A 17,025-nucleotide genomic window follows, 5' to 3' on the forward strand; every position below is an offset into this window, starting at 1 on the left:
GGTAGTCTCTCCGTCAAACCTACACAAACAGCACATTGTAATCTCTCCCTCAAACATAAACACACGCAGCACATTGTAACCTCCCCCACTCCACCCCACCCCGTACCTGATATGGATGCCTCTGTTTCGCTGAATCAAATGTGCGTATTTGCATTTTTTTATGTAACAATTATTACAATATTTACGACAGAACTGTAATGTAGGAAACATTAGTGTATACAGAGTAAGTTTAACCAGCTGTGGCCAGTGTTCCTCATAGTCAGTGGTTAAAATACCATTGGGGGTCCCGTGAACATCATAAGTATATGAAGCTCCTGCCATATTCAGGCAGGCATCATGGCCACCCAAGAAAACAGCAATTTTGAAAGTGGGAACGGAGGGGGAAAGTAACTTGCTCCATTTTAATTCCAGCTCCACCCGATTTCTGCAGGGTGGGGGAGTTAACATTCCCCCTAAAACAAAAGTGACTTCCTCTCCCATCTACACAGTTTATTATGCCTTCTTTTGCAGAGTCACTTTAAAACTTGGAGTTGATTTAGTGTGAGTTAATTGAATGGTGGAACAGGATCGAGGGACTGAATGGCCTACTTCTGTTCCTACTTTGCTACATTCCTATACGTTCCCTCAGCCCAACTGAATATTGTTGTGCAATAGGATCTGTTTAAATGGAATCTGGGTTTTACTAGACCAAACATTGCCAATAGATTGCTTAATAAGGGAGTACACTTCTCTGCAAGATTGTGTAATGCTGGTACGACTTCTGAATTGTTTGTTGTTTTTGGTGCCTATGACTAATCAAACACCTTCTCAAGACTGGATCAGTATTGAAATGACTTTGAATCTGTGCATTGTAAACTATTATTGCTCCTATTTGTATAAGGTAGAATCTGTGGCCTCTAAGTTGGAAGATTGTAGGTACATTTCCCACTCCAGGGACTTGAGCACAAAATATTGACTAATATTCCAGTACTGAGGAAGTGCTGCACTATCAGAGCTGCTGTCCTTCTGATGAGATATTAGATGGTAGCCCCTTTCTGCCCTCTGTGCTATGTGTGGATCTTGCTCTATCTGATATTAGCTGCTATGTTTTCTACAGCAGTGACTACATTTCAAGTGGATTTCATTGGCTGTAAAGTGCTGTGGGACATCCTGAGGTTGTGAAAGTTATTATGTAGCTGCAAGTTTTGCTGATGTATTAAATATTTTTGCTCATTTATTGCTGATGAGGTTGGTGGTCTGGGTCCTTGAAGGATTGTGTCAGTTATTCATGCAAATAGCATTCTGAAGGCTGATGTTAATTATGCCAGTGATTCATTCTATCTTTAAGAAGAATTAATACCTGCACTTGCAAGATGCAGGAATGAACCAAGTAAAAACTCATTTTGTTTCTATTACACTTTGTTAAAGGAAATTTTATTCAGTTTCAGAATGTCACCTCAAGACTCCTTTGCATTCAACAGAAATAGGCTAGTAGGCCAGCTGTTAGAGTATGATAGAGATGAGAGATTACACTGTCAACTCGGAGAGACAACCCTCTAACAAATGTTATAAAATCTTACTTTTATGTACATCTGAAAAAGAGATTCAGCAAAGTTAGCTCTCTATGTGAGACATTAATCCGCTATTGTCACCTTTCAAGTTTGCTGTATTGACTATCTTTAAGAAGAATTAATTGGCGAATCCAGAAAAAATGCTGAGATGCAGCATCTGAAGCTTTGTAGGACTCATTTAGAGATCACTAACTGTCACTCCAGCCCAACTACCAACCAGCTCGCCTGAGGACGAAAAGATAAATGGTGTTCTTTAATTCTGCTGGCACTGAAACAATGGGATAGATTTTAACTTGCATCATTGATAGAAAACTGGCAGTACCGGATCAGCTGCCCATTACATACCCGGATCAATGCCCATTACATACCCAGATCAGCTCTGTTACATACCTGGATCAGAGCCCATTATATAACCTGAGCTGCTGTCCGTTACATGCCTAGATCATTGCCTGTTACATATCCGAAGCAGCTTCCTGTTACATATCTGGATCAGGGCCTGTTACATACAGAGATCAGTGCTTGTAACATACCTGGACCCTGCCAGGTGGACGTAAAAGATCCCATGGCTTTCTTCAAAGAAGAACAAGAAATTTCTCCCCAGTGTCCTGTTCTACATACATCCTTCAGCCAAATCACTAGAACAGATTCTCTGGCCATTTATCTCATTGCTGTGGAATGTTGCTGTGTCCAATTTAACTATTGTGTTTCCTACATTACAGCATTAAGCGCAATTCAAAAATACTTCACTGGCTGTGAAGCACTTTGGGACCTACTGAGGTTGTGAAAAGTGCGATATAAATACAAGTTCTTTCTTTCTTCCATTAATCTAAGCTGCACAGCTCTGGGCGGAAGGAGTAATATTATTGGGCTGGTCTACAACCCTTATAACGGCATGATCAGAACGGCATTGGTGGAGGCTCCCCATCCACCCATCCTCTTGGCCACAGTTGGTTCATACCTGAGATTTCCAGGAAAAAAAAGAGGATGTAAAAAAAAAATTCAAAACAACGGGATTTGTGCTTCATAATAATGAAGGAACAATACCTAATATTTGTGTGGCATTAGCTCCAAATAAAATGTGCATTGTTATCAAGATATTAGTCTCTGGAGAGGGAAATTGTAGTGTACACATGTTTAAAGCCCTTTTGCCAGCTATTGTGGCTGAGGCATAATTGCAAAATTTCTACATTCTGAATTATATTTAAGTCATTAAATCCAAACAAGCTTACTTATTGATTTAACAGCTGAACAAAGAGCAAGTGTGACCCTTTTCCCCTAAAAATTGCCATGATGTAGTATCAACAACAAATGTGTTTTTGTTTATTCTTTCGCGGGATGTGTCACTGGCTAGGCCAGCATTTGTGTTCACCCCCAATTGCCCTTGATCGTGGTGAGCTGCCTTCTTGAACCGCTGCAGTCCATCAGGTGCGGGTACTCCCACAGTGCTGCTAGGAAGGAAGATCCAGGTTTTTATCCGAGTGATGATGAAGGAATGGCGATATAGTTCCAAGTCAGGAATGTGTGTGCCTTGGAGGGGAACTTGCAGGTGGCGGTGTTCCCATGCATCTGCTGCCCTTGTCCTTCCAGGTAGTAGAGGTCACGGGTTTGGAAGTTGTTGGCGAGTTGCTGCAGTGCATCTGGTAGATAGTACACACTGCTGCCATTGTGTGCCAGTGTTTGGAGGGAGTGAATGTTTAAGGTGGATGGGTGCCAATCAAGTGGGCGGCTTTGTCTTGGATGGTGTTGAGCTTCTTGAGTTGTTGAAGCTGCACTCATCCAGACTAGTGAAGAGTATTCCATCACACTCCTGGCTTGTGCCTTGTAGATAGTGATTAGGCTTTGGAGAGTCAGGAGATGAGTTACTTGACGCAGGATTCCTAGCCTCTGACCTGCTCTTGTAGCCACTGTATTTATATGGCTGGTCCAGTAAAGTTTCTGGTCAATGGTAACGCCCAGGATGTTGACAGTGGGGGATTCAGTGATGGTAATGACATTGAATGTCAAGGGGAGATGGTTAGATTCTCTCTTGTTTGAGATAGTCACTGCCTGGCACTCGTGCGGCGTGAATATTACTTGCCACTTACCAGCCCAAGCCTGAATGTTGTCCAGGTCTTGCTGCATATGGACAGAGACTGCTTCAGTATCTGAGGAATCGTGAATAGTACTGAACACTTGTAATCATCAGCAAACGTCCCTACTTCTGACCTTATGATGGAGGGAAATGATTGGTTAAGCAGCTGAAGATGGTTGGGCCCAGGATACTACCCTGAGGAACTTCTGCGGCAATGTCCTGGGGCTTAGATGCTCGGCCTCCAACTTCCACAACCTTTGTGCTAGGTATGAATCCAACCAGTGGTGAGATTTCCTCCTGATTCCCATTGGCTTCAATTTTACCAGGGCTCCAAGATGCCACACTCAGTCAAATGTGCCTTGTGTCAAGGGCGGTCACTCTCACCTCACCTCTGGAGTTCAGCTCTTTTGTCTACGTTTGGATCAAGGCTGTAATGAGGTCTGGAGCTGTGACCCTGGCAGAATCCAAACTGAGCATTGGTGGACAGGTTATTGATGTGTAAGTGACACTTGATAGCACTGTCAACTTTGCTGATGATCGAGAGTAGAATAATGGGGCGGTAATTGGCCAGATTATATTTGGCTTGCTTTTTGTGGACAGGCCAAACCTGGGCAATTTTCCACATTGTCGGGTAGATGCCAAAGTTGTAGCTGTACTGGAACAGCTTTGCTCGGGGCGTGTCTGGTTCTGGAGCACTAGTCTTCAGTACTATAGCCAGGATGTTATCAAGGCCCATAGCTTTTGCTGTGCCAGTGCCTTCTGCTGCTTCTGGATATCATTGAGTCATAGAATTGGAGTGAATTGAATTGGCTGAAGACTGGCTCTAAGGTATGATTTGGTGAGTATGACTATGACATACTAGCATGACACTAAATTGAACTAAAATTGAAGAGAAGATATACCTGATACTGTGATCATTATATTAGCAGTCATTTCCAATTTGCTGATCATCTAGCTCTTACTAAATGAAGAAAGGGATTGCCTCCAGTATTAGAATCCCTCCAATGGATACATATGTAACTAGAAAATAAATTATTGGCAGAGAGCTTTCCATTTTGTAGTTCATATAACAAAATTGTAAATCTGCTTTTTATAAGTGGGTTACATACATACATACGAACTAGGAGCAGGAGTAGGCCATTCGGCCCTTTGAGCCTGCTCTGACATTCCATAAGATCATGGCTGATCTATCTGTGGATTCAACTCCACTTTCCTGCCTACACCTGATACCCTTTGACTCCCTTGTTTGTCAAGAATCTGTCTACCTCTGCCTTAAAAACATTCAATGATCCTGCTTCTACCGCTCTCCGGGGAAGAGAGTTCCACAGACTCATGACCCCCAGAGAGGAAAAAAGAGATGAAGAGAATTTTTTTCTCTCAGAGGGTCGTGAGTCTTTGGAATTCTCTGCCTCAAAAGGCAGTGGAAGCACAGTCTTTGAATATTTTTAAGGCAGAGGTAGATAGATTCTTGATAAGCAAAGGGGTGGAAGGTTATTGGGGGTAGGTGGAAATGTGGAGTAATTAGTTCAGCCATGAACTTATTGAATGGTGGAGCAGGCTCAAAGGGCTGAGTGGCCTACTCCTGCTCCTAATTCGTATGTTCGTATGTTCATCTCTGTTGTAAATGGGAGACCCCTTATTTTTAAACTGTGGCTCCTAGTTTTAGTCTCTCTCAAAAGGGGAAACATCCTTTCCACGTCCACCCTGTCAAGTCCCCTCAACCAAATCACCTCTCATCCTTCTAAACTCCAATAAATACAGACCCAACCTGTCCAACCTTTCCTCATAAGATAACCATCTCATCCCAGGAATCAGTCAAATGAACCTTCTCTGAACTGCTTCCAATGCAATCCTTTCATAAGTAAGGAGACCAAAACTGTACACAATACTCTAGATGTGGTCTCACCAATGTCCTATACAACTATAGCAAAACATCTCTACTTTGATATTCCATTCCCCTTGCAACAAACGACAGCATTGCATTTGCCTTCTTAGTTACTTGCTGTACCTACATACTAACTTTTTGTGTTTCGTGCACTAGGACACTCAGATCCCTCTACATCTCAGAGTTCTGCAATCTCTCTCCATTCAAATAATATGCTGCTTTTCTATTCTTCTGGTCAAAGTGGACAAGTTCACTTTTCCACATTATACTCCATCTGCCAAATCTTTGCCCACTCACTTAACCTATCTATGTCCCTTTGCAGACTCCTTATGTCCTCTTCAGAGCTTACTCTACCTATCTTTGTGTCATCAGCAAATTTAGCAACTATACATTCTGTCAACTATACATTCTATACATACTTCATCCAAGTCATTGATATAGATTGTAAACAGTTGAGGCCCAAGCACTAATCCCTGTGGCATTTGTCATGCAGACCTCCCAACTGCCAAGAATGAGGCACATTAATTTTGTCATTTGAACATTGATTTCAAAACTGTTGCTGAAGTGAAAAAAGGACTTGTTTAAAAAAGAAATCACCAGGCCCTTGGCTGGAAAGACATTTGCATATTAACAGACAGTGCTTGGGGAGACAAAGGGGTTACTTCCCTTATCCAATTTAACCCACAACGGACTTTGAGCACTAGACATTGAAGGTGAGGGAGCTCAAATTTCAGGATGACTGCTGGGATGGCCGGATCCACAAACAGACGTGGTCAGACCAGCTGGTCACGTGAGTAGCCTGCTTGGCAACCTGGTTTTTCTAAATTGTACAAAGAGTTTTAAACAGAGAGAGACTGCTGCATGCTCCTGGAATGAAGAAGACCTCTCGGGTCTGGCTCTCCCACTCTTTCTCATGGAACTCCAAATCCACTGAAGACACATGAACCCCAAGAGAGAAAGGTCTCCTACAGCGAACAAGGCATAGGAAGAATACTGGGCACCAACGGAGAGCAAGATCTACCTACAATCAAGGATTCTACAGTGAGCTCAAAGAACCGTAACAAAAACCCTCTTCAGAGATTGCCTCAAACTTTTCCACTTTATTTTCTTCTGCTCTTTTCTGTCTCTATCTGCATGTGTGTATCGCGTATGCATGCTAGTCTGGGTGCGTCGTGTATCCGTAGGCATTAACCGAATTAGAGTTTAAGTTTAAGTTTAATAAATTTCAGCATTCCTCTTTAAACCTAAGAAAAGCTGTTTGTGCTGGTTTCTTGGCCTTATAATTGGAAAGCAGTGAACAAGGATTCACCAAGAGGGAGCTAAAAACATGGTGTGTTTAAAATTAAACCCTGTTACGGTAAGAACAGGTGAAGGCTGAGAGGGAACCCTAGACCCTTTTCTCACCTGGTCAAAACACATTCTATTAGTTACAGTTTGCCGACCCAAAAACAACCCATTTATGTTTACTCTTTGTTTCCTGTTAGCTAACCAATCCTCTATCCATGCTAATATGTTACCCCACTATACCATAGGTTCTTACTTTGTTAAGTAACCTTTGACAGGGACCTTGTCAAATGCCTTTTGGAAATCCAAGTACACCACATCGACAGGTTCCCCTTTATCCACATTGCTTGCGACTTCCTTAAAGAACTCTAATAAATTAGTCAAACACAATTTCCCTTTCACAAAACCATGCTGACTCTGCCTGATTGCATTGAGATTTTCTAAATGACCTGCTATAACCTCCTTAATAATAGATTCCAGCATTTTCCCTATGACGGATGTTAAGCTAACTGGCCTGTAGCTTCCTGCTTTCTGTCTTTCTCCTTTCTTGAATAGTGCAGTTACATTTGCTATTTGCCAATCTGACAGGACCTTTCCAGAATCTGGGGAATTTTGGAAAATTAAAACCAATGCATCCACTATCTCAGCAGCCACTTCTTTTAAGACCCTAGGATGAAGTCCATCCGGGCCTGGGGAATTGCCAGCTTTTAGTTCTAATAATTTTCTCAGTACGTTTTCCCTGGTGATGGTAATTGTTTTAGGTTCCTCCCTCCCTTTCAACTCTTGATTCACAATTATTTCTGGGATGTTATTGGTATCCTCTACAGTAAAGACAGATGGAAAAGATTTGTTCACTTGCTCCGCCATTTTCTTATTTTCCATTATTAATTCCCCAGTCTCACTCTCTAGAGGACCAATACTCACTTTACTTAATCTTTTCCTTTTTAAATACCTGTGGAAACCTTTACTATCTGTTTTTATATTTCTAGCTAGCTTTCTCTCGTACAATAATTTCTCTCTCCTCATTATTCTTTTAGTCATTCTTTGCCGTTTTTTATATTCTGTCCAATCTTCCGACCTGCCACTATTCTTCACTGAATTGTACGCTTTTTCCTTCAATTTGATACTATCTTCAACTTCCTTCATTAGCCACAGATGGTGCATCCTTCCCCGGAGTGTTTCTTTCTCACTGGAATGTATCTTTGCTGAGTGTCATATAATATCTCCTTAAATGTCTGCCACTTCATCTCTACTGACCTATCCCTTATCCTAATTTCCCAGTTTACTTTAGCCAGCTCTGTCTTCAAACCCTCATAATTACCCTTATTTAAGTTTAAAACACTAGTCTTAGATCCACGCTTCTCACCCTCAAACTCAATGCGAAATTCAATCAAGTTATGATCACTGCTACCTAGGGGTGCCTTTACAATGAGGTCATTAAATAATCCTGTCTCGTTACACATTACCAGATCTAGAGTAGCCTGCTGTCTGGTTGGCTCTAGAATGTGCTGCTCTAAGAAACTGTCCTGAAAACAATTTATGAACTCATCATCCAGGCTACCTTTGCCAATCTGATTTGTCCAATCTATCTGTAAATTAAAATCACCCATGGTTTACAATTTTATAGTGCACAAAGGAAACCTATCTCTTAAACAGTGAACCAACCACCTTTAGAAACCTTGTTTGAAAGAGGGCAAACCGCAGTTTTTTTTTTCACTTAATTTTACCCTGTCCATGGGTCTCAACATGCCACACACCATACCTGCCTAAGAGGGAGAGAAAACAATCAGCTTCCAAACATCTGCCAAAACAATTTTGAAATCAACAATTTCAGAACTGTACAGGAGCAGCTCAGATAATTGTCCTTCTAATTTTCCCTGCTTCTGCTGCGAAAGGCATCTGGCCTCAACCTGTCACACAACAGCACAGCTGAGATTGCTTACTTGGCGTATAAATGTGCACCTTGCAGCTCCATACATTGTGTGCTGAGGCTCTGATCTATTAAGGCATCACACACTTCTTTCAACCCTACTGGATTCTGTGATTATAGAATAGCAGAACATGCCTGATCAGTGGTTTGGAATTCAAATTGGGCTGTGCGTGATTAATAACATACTCAGTAACATATTCTTATAAAATTCTTGGTACAAATTAACCCATTTCAAAGAAAAAGGTTAATGTGTTCATTAAATTTGTATATACAAAGAACAAAGAACAGTACAGCACAGGAACAGGCCATTCGGCCCTCCAAGCCTGCGCCAATCTTGATGCCTGCCTAAACTAAAACCTTCTGCACTTCCGGGGTCCGTATCCCTCTATTCCCATCCTATTCATGTATTTGTCAAGATGCCTCTTAAACGTCTCTATGGTACCTGCTAAAAATATAAATGAGTTTTATACAAATATACCAGGTGTTCATTACTAATACTGCACAAACAATGTCAACTCTTTTGAAATATCAGTAACAATCCTCTGGTATGGAATTTCTTACAGACTTAGAGTTGCTTTTTGAAATGTAAACAAGTGATACAGGGTTAATATTTCAAGCCTTCAGTAATTTGGTAGATAATTGAAATAACAAATACAATGCATTACACAGAATGTGACTGGCATGACTTGCAGACTTAATAAAACGTGTAATCTGAGCAAAAATACATTTACTTATATTGAAATGAATATATTCGGTGTAGATAGAAAACGATTAATTTTAGCTATCTGATTGTCACTTACATAGAATGAAATTACAGGTATCTGCATACCAGCAACTTATATTAGAATATCAGTACTGTTGACTCCAGTGGGTGAACGTATCGGCTATGCAAATTAGGAATTGACTAGTCATGAGAATTCAAATTAAGATATCAGAACCCAAGGTCTGTCAAACGATCTCTACCAAAATGTAAACCTATCTCTTACCTTGCTGATGAACCAGCTGCATATTGCCAGTATTTCAGATTTTTTATTTATTCAGCATGCTGTCTAGTGAATAAAGTGTTTGCTAAAATATTCTAATCATCTAGTATGTTTCATTGTTATTAATTCCTGTTCAGCTAATTAGTTTTCAAACTATTTATTTACAAATTGCCATTGCCCTCAAAGAGTATAATCGTACAAACAGTTCTGGCATTCACTGAAAAAGCAGCCGCCACACATTCCTGTCCAACCAATTAAACAAAAAGCTTGGCCTGGTGCCAAACTGTAGTTGACATGTTCACGGCGCCAAAGATGCACTTTATTGTTGCTAAAAATATTGTCCTACCTATGCTTATCATCACCTACCTATCATGTTGCTGATCAAACATGACCCAATTATATCCTAATACTGAACGGATTTATACATCTGGAACTATCACAGATTCTACCTATTACTGGTACAGAACTATTTTTTAATTATAATGTTTTTTAAAAAAATGCTTAGTACAAGAGCCAGAAAATTACACCGGGATATCGTGAATGGACAACATTAGATAATTCAGAATGAAGTGACAGTAATAAGCTAATTTATGTTTTTTTCAAATATAGTAGAATTTTGGGGCATTGGCTAGTTAACAGGCAAATCTCATTGTATTTGATCTGTGCCTGAGGCCCACCCTTTGTCACCAACTGTAACTAAGTTTGCAGATGCACAGTTGATCAGCTTTATTTTGCAGTGCACCAAGGGGACAAAAAATGTTTTTAAAATTGTACTGAAGCACACTTTCTGCAGCTGTAATAATGAGGTGAAACTATCAGTCTCTATTGGTAAACTAGCCTAGTCATAATAACGTCTTGTTTAAATTATGTTTTGATTACTTTAATTGCATTGTAGCTGATGCATATTCAATGCAGACTTAATAGTTTTAAGCAAGCTACCCGCGGCAGTTTTACAAACATTCTTTTCATTGGCATATAAGTCATATCTTTGTGTCACAACACAACTCTCAAAACTACTTTGCACAAAATCAGTCAGTTCATCTTTTAGTTATCTAGGTTTTACAAATCTCTGGAGTTGATATTAACCGTTCCCGCTGGGTGGGAAGTCAATGAAAAGGAAAATCGAGTAGGCTGTAAAACAAGGGGGTCCACCAGTGCTGCCTCCTAGCAGGAACGGTTAAAATCAACCCCATAAATAGGAGATGAAGTATCAACAGTTAAGGGGAATCTACATGAACACATGAGGGAAAAAATTGAAAGTTATAATGATAGGGTTAGATAAAGAAGGGAGGGAGGAGGCTCGTCTGGAGCATAAGCATTGGCAAGGACCAGTTGAGCTGCACGACCTGTTTCTGTGCTGTAAATTCTATATAAAATAGTCAAATATGCAGTTTTAGACTTATTGGAACTTCATGGCAAAGCAAGCTATACCACTGAGTGATGGGAAATGTAACTCTTCCCTTCCTCTTCACAAGTTGCTGACTAATACTGGGGTATTATTCCATGGACACCATGATACTTTGTCCAAGATTACTCGATAGTGAATGTTTGTAGACTACATGACTGTGAGGGGTATCAGATATAAGCCCAATCTTATCATCACCTCACATCCATATATGTGCAATTACAGCAGGATTAATTGGATAGTTCTCAGGAGTTGAAACCCTGGCTGCGTTCTTCCAATTTCTAACCAAGGGGTATTGTGGCCAACTGGAGCATCTCCATTACCACCCCTAGCTGTGATCTGCAAATCCGGCAGAGGCCGTGGTTTTAAATCTGCAACCTCCTCAATCTGTGTAGCTTAGCTCCACACTGAGTAGTGCATTTATTTGCTGAGCCATCTGGTGAGTTCAGGTACCTGCTCTTATCTGGCACATTGAGGGAAACAGAGGAAGCAAAAGAGAAAAGAAAGCTCAAGTGATGCCAATGATTTTCAAAAAATTCCTCATGTTCAATAACAGAGCACCCTCTGCAGACTCTACTGATCATGTAAATGTACACAAAGAATAGGGGAGCAGGGCAACAAAGCTAAAAGGGAGAGATATAATTTGATACTGTTGCTTTATATACAAAATGCAAACATATCTCATCCAACTATTAATGGACATTCTGTAAGTGGGTATATTTGTTAACAAAAAAAGGTTTGGCTAAATAAAAGCCACAGGATAAACGCAAACTGTTCGCACATCACTGTAATGTTGCCATTTAAAGGTATCGACAATATTTTTTTTCTAAAATATAAAAGTCTGTGGTTGTGGACATACAAAAAGAGTTAAGAAACCTGCTCCAAAATGATATGATTCACTCACATTTTTTAAAAATTAAATTTTAAGAACAATGTTTATAAACATCAACCACAATGGCTCAGTTTCATGAACAGACCAACACAGGATTATTACAGTCTCATCACATCAAAGTAGCAGGGTGAAATCTTCTGATCAATATTAATCAGAATCCTGTTAGCTTTTTAGAATGGCATCTTTCATTCCACAATTTCCTAAGAAGTCAGTAAGAGTCTTGTTATCATAATAATTTGATACTGTTTTCTGTTGCCTAAATAGTCCTCATTAAATTCTTACTTATATATATTCTAAGGTAGTTTATGCAGATTTCTGATCAGTAACTTATTGCTCCTACAGTCATGTTCTGATTATCTGATCACAGAAGCAGGCTGGCTGAAGAAAAATAAAGTTCCACTTACATGTATGTTGGAGAGACTTTGCCGTCCTGGAAGCCTTCAGAACAGAAACCAAAAATCTTCTGTCACTGGGGCTATTACAGAGTTTCCATTTCAACGGCATGGTGGGTTAGATAAGACAGCAAACAATGTCGTGCATTTTTATTTACAGCAGAATCTGTTCTCTCACTCCCTCAGATTAGTCCTTGTCCCCTCTAGGTAACTTAATTCTGGAGGCATGTTCTAAAAATAGCAGGACATGATCCAGTTAACGCCATCAGTTTCTAAAACTGGCAGACTGAGGAACATAAGCTTGCTATAGTCAGAAGCTTTTCTCACTGGCTCCCTCTCTCTTTACTTCCCTATTCTGGGTTATTGACAAACTGTTTACTGTGGATTCTATCTAAGTAGACATAATGATATTTGTTCAATCAAAACCCATCAAAGGCAATGGAACATTTCCTAAATTTCCCCCTTTCAGGCTTTCTCAGAACAGAAAGGGGAACCTTGAAGAATATCAGCGATTGATAAGCAGTGTATAAATGAAATCCAGAGAATATATGATAAGTCTATAGGAAGAAAACTTGGAACCATTTGTGCCAAGACCCATTGTATTCATTCTCATATTTCATCCGATCGGGTACTCAGTACAAAAATATTTCTCACAAGGATTCAAACAAGAAAATAACAAATGCCACCAGTAATCATTAAGGTAATGAATCTGCTTCCTTAAGTAAAAAAAAACACAGAAATCACGATTAAAAATGTCAAAATGGGATTTCCTAGGTGACAGATATTAAAACACTAAGAATCGTTACATGGATGGCCAAATTTTTCTTAAGAATGTTCAATATGCTGGGAGAAGAGAACCAAGTTAAACAAAAAGTTTCAGAGTTTCTGCTAAACTTTGGGGGAAATCTTTGACTTTCAGTCCTGGTGTGCTGCTGAAAAAATACTTGTGCTTGTGTTTACTATTTTATACAGATCAGAATCAAAAATTTATATACTAATTGCAAATCTCAGTTGTCTCCAGCAACCTGGAACCTCTGCTGTCATTGCTGGGGCACAAAACTTACTAAAAGCGTAGGAGGTTCTAGAATCACCAGCCTAGCATTTTATTGTATGCATGACGATAATTGGCACCCTGTACACTGGTCCCATTGTTTTCCCTGGAGTTTCAGCTCATGAAATAAATCATTTTGGACGGCATGAGGCAGTGACTAAACATGAAGAAAAATTACTAGTAACATAATTGGGGGGAAAGAACTTGAAAGTAATTGGTTGCAAAGGCAGAAGTGATCCAGAATATGCTTTAGTGTGAACCTGATTCAGTTAGAAGCACTCTCAATTTTGAGTCAGAAGGATGTGTGTTTAAGCTCCACTCTGGGACTTTAAGACAAAATCCAGACAAATGCTTTACTATACTGCTGTTCCAATTGACATCAAAGATTCCATTGTACTATATGAAGAAGAGCAGAGTCTCTTAGCCAATATTTTTCCTCAATCAAAACCATCAAAAAAATAAACAAGCCAATTGTTAAATGTTTGTGGGATTTTGCTATGCTTGACTATTACACTTGCCTCTACAACAGTGACTTCACTTCAAAGTGTATGTGAAATGATTTGGGATTTTTCTTATATACATGATAAGGCACTATTTAAATTCAAGTTCTTCCTTAAAATAGCAATGCCATTCCCTCCCCTTCCCCACACAGAAATATTCATACAATGGGGCAGCCAGAATTGGTTTCCATTCATGATACTGATCTGAAACAAGTTTATTTTTCGAACAGTTGATCAAGTAGAGATTTTTTTAAAGTGCAAATGTGTAAAGTCTGAAATAAAATGGTGGAAAGGCACAACTGGTTAATCTGAAAAAAAAAAGGTTACATTTTGGGTCTGGCTCTTTATTAGAACTGCAACTCTATATCATCTGTCATTGCACTCCAAAAGTAATTAATTGTGTGAAGCACTTTCAGACTTTACAACCTGATACAGTGCCATAAAAAGCCAAGACATTAACCTTTCTTTCTTTTTCAGAACCTGTGGTGCATTTCTTTTGCACTTCTCTGTTTATATATGTATTTATGTTTTGAATTGAAAGGATCAGGAAGCTGTAGCTGTTCACAGTAGGTCAACTGTTAAGATTACTTTCATTCTAAACAGCCCATGGGTTTCAGTCCCAGAACTGAGTGCTACTCAGGCATGTCTTTCTTGGAGAAGCCTTTGTCCAAGATGATTTCATCCTCCTAACTGGGACACAGCTTTGCAGCCTGTGGCACTGTTGAGAAGCTGAGAGGGGAAGGGGAAGAATACATTCAGTCTGCAAAGATTCATCTCTGGAACAAGATGTTCAGTAAAAATTCTGCTTTGGCTTATTGGATTAAACAAAAGCTGACCGATCAATACATTTCTAACACAATTAAGGCTGTGGGTGGTTTAAGTAGTCATGTACCGAGGTGCTATCAGTTACAGATTCACCACGAACAGAAACAATTGCACGGTTGCCAATGAAAGGAAGTTCTGCGAGGGTAAATAGCTCCTTTAAATCAAACAATCACCATTTGGATTCAAAATAACCATCATGGGTGAGACTGAAGGAAATAATAAATTCTCAAGTACTGCCCCAGGTTCCAATTGTCACCTACGGTGAAGCTTATGGTTTAGATCAGGAAGCAATCTGATTATGAGTTTAACAAATTCAATTTTCAGAGTAATTTATTTATTAAACTTGAACAATTCATTGCACAAAATTAAAGGCCATATTTTGCAGTTTTTCCCTCCTCCAGAAGAAAATAAAGGAGAAATCAGCAATCTTGCTTTCAAGCATCAGATTCCTGTTGGGATCAAGATATTCAGAAATGAAAATTTAAAAGGCAATGTAATGATTTTTTTAAATCAGTAAATGTTTTCATTTGCTTACAAAAAAAACTGTTATGATGACTGAAACTGCACTTAAACACTTCATCCCCATATCACATGACTTTTTGGCTTCTCTCATGTCTTATAGAAGGAGGAGAGTTCTTTTGTTTTCTATTTGCAGTAAAAATGTGACCATCACTCTCAATGTCTGTTTTACAAATTCCCCACAAGTAGTGAACAGCAATCTTTAATGTAAAAACTATGGCAATTCTGTGGTCATCTTGGAATAGACATTAATTAGGATGAGGATATAAACGACTACTCTAAGCTGTTATCAACATTGACTCATCCCCTACACTTTCTGCTGTATAAATTATTGCCTTGTTGTTAGTTCTGATTCGGCACTAATTGAGCACCTGCTGGTATTAGTGGTGCACTATGAGCCCAGTGTACTTCTGCCATCTATCATTTCGTTTAAGTATAGCTGCCAGAACGAGTTTGACCATATTTCTTTTTCCTCAGGGTCAGAGTCACAGTTTTCTTGGAGATTCTCAACAATCACAGCTGATTTATAATCTTGGACTGAAATGTTAGAAAGTGTATTGTTGCCTACCGCAGATTTATAGAGAAATCAAATACAATCGTTTCTGCTTACTAACACGTCGCATTCAGTCACACTCAAGCAAAAGTAGCATTAAGTGTAAAACTGCTGAATTTATATAAACTGGATTTCACAACTTATGGCACAGCCCAAAAAACATACGTCCCATAGAAAGCCTAAACCAGGTCTTCTAGGTTAGTTGCCAGATCAGAAATTCAGATGGACCATTTTTAGTCAGTCTATTAAAAAAAAACATCAATTTGGCCTCATTTAATGTGAAGTAGCGAGCTGTGAGCGCTGATCTCGCCAGTCAGGAAGGCAGGCTATCCAGCAAGCCTGCACTTCTCAATGTGGAAGCCGGTTTTTATTGCTGGCGTGTGGATAGCATGTTTCTGGATTAATAGGTCGGGACACGGCAATTTTCACATCTTGTCCTCATGGGGGTGAGGGGGTGGTGTGGAAGCACCTCGGCGGTCACCCGAGTTCTTCTTGTGGAGTCTGAAGGAACCACTCGTGCTCCTCACGGCCCCACAAAAATAATAAAGACGTACCTTTCAGCCTGTTGTCCAGCCGGATCGCCAGCTGAAATCGCAGGGGCATATGCTTCACCCAGTTGTGTCCTAAAATGGAACTCAAGGCCCTTACTTGCATATTAAGAGGGCCTACCGCCTAAATCAAGCAAGCCCTCTTACTGTCCAGTGCTAGGTCCAGAAGAGTGAGGAGATTTTTTAGAGTTAATAATTTTATATTCTGGGCACAAAGACTCCCGGTGGCCAGAGTGTGCAGTTACAGCATGATGAGTCCACCTCGGCAAAACCCACAATAAATGTGAACATAGAAATGTATAACAGGGGAAAAAGTTGACACAAAAATGTGACAATAGGAGTTCAGAGGTGCAGACAGAAAGTATATGCAGCTGCAAGATTTTTAAAAAGAAATAAATAAATATGTGATATATGACCCAGATCTGCTCTTTAAAATTGAACCAAGTTGTTTAACCAATCTTAGCCTATTAAAGGCACTGAATGAAGACTAATCTTCAAAACTAGATTTTAATCATCTTCTGAGACGGCTCTCCTTTATTGTGATTATAAACCCATATTTAAATTTTTACTATGCCTCCAAATAAGGATGACTCATTATTTAATAAAAACAAGAAATGCTGGAAATACTCAGCATCTG

General features: G+C 39.6%; 1 protein-coding gene across 4 annotated transcripts in view; it reads right to left on the reverse strand.

Moving 5' to 3' along the window:
- The window catches only part of si:rp71-68n21.9 (kelch-like protein 13), a 97,154-nt gene that overhangs the window by 42,531 nt on the left and 37,598 nt on the right, over positions 1 to 17,025 (reverse strand). Inside the window, exons 1-2 of one of the 4 annotated variants that reach the window (XM_068040756.1) lie at positions 16,395 to 16,544; positions 12,405 to 12,438 (exon numbers count right to left, since the gene is read on the reverse strand). The exons of 2 other annotated variants lie outside the window; for them this stretch is intronic. In XM_068040756.1, coding sequence (XP_067896857.1) covers positions 12,405 to 12,438; positions 16,395 to 16,494 — 134 coding nt within the window. In that variant the 5' untranslated portion in view covers positions 16,495 to 16,544. Of the gene's footprint in view, positions 1 to 12,404; positions 12,439 to 16,394; positions 16,545 to 17,025 lie in introns of those variants that run through there. One more of the 4 variants, XM_068040758.1, reaches the window with a different exon arrangement.

This window comes from Heterodontus francisci, chromosome 10, assembly GCF_036365525.1.
Source record: "Heterodontus francisci isolate sHetFra1 chromosome 10, sHetFra1.hap1, whole genome shotgun sequence".
Lineage (NCBI taxonomy): Eukaryota > Metazoa > Chordata > Chondrichthyes > Heterodontiformes > Heterodontidae > Heterodontus > Heterodontus francisci.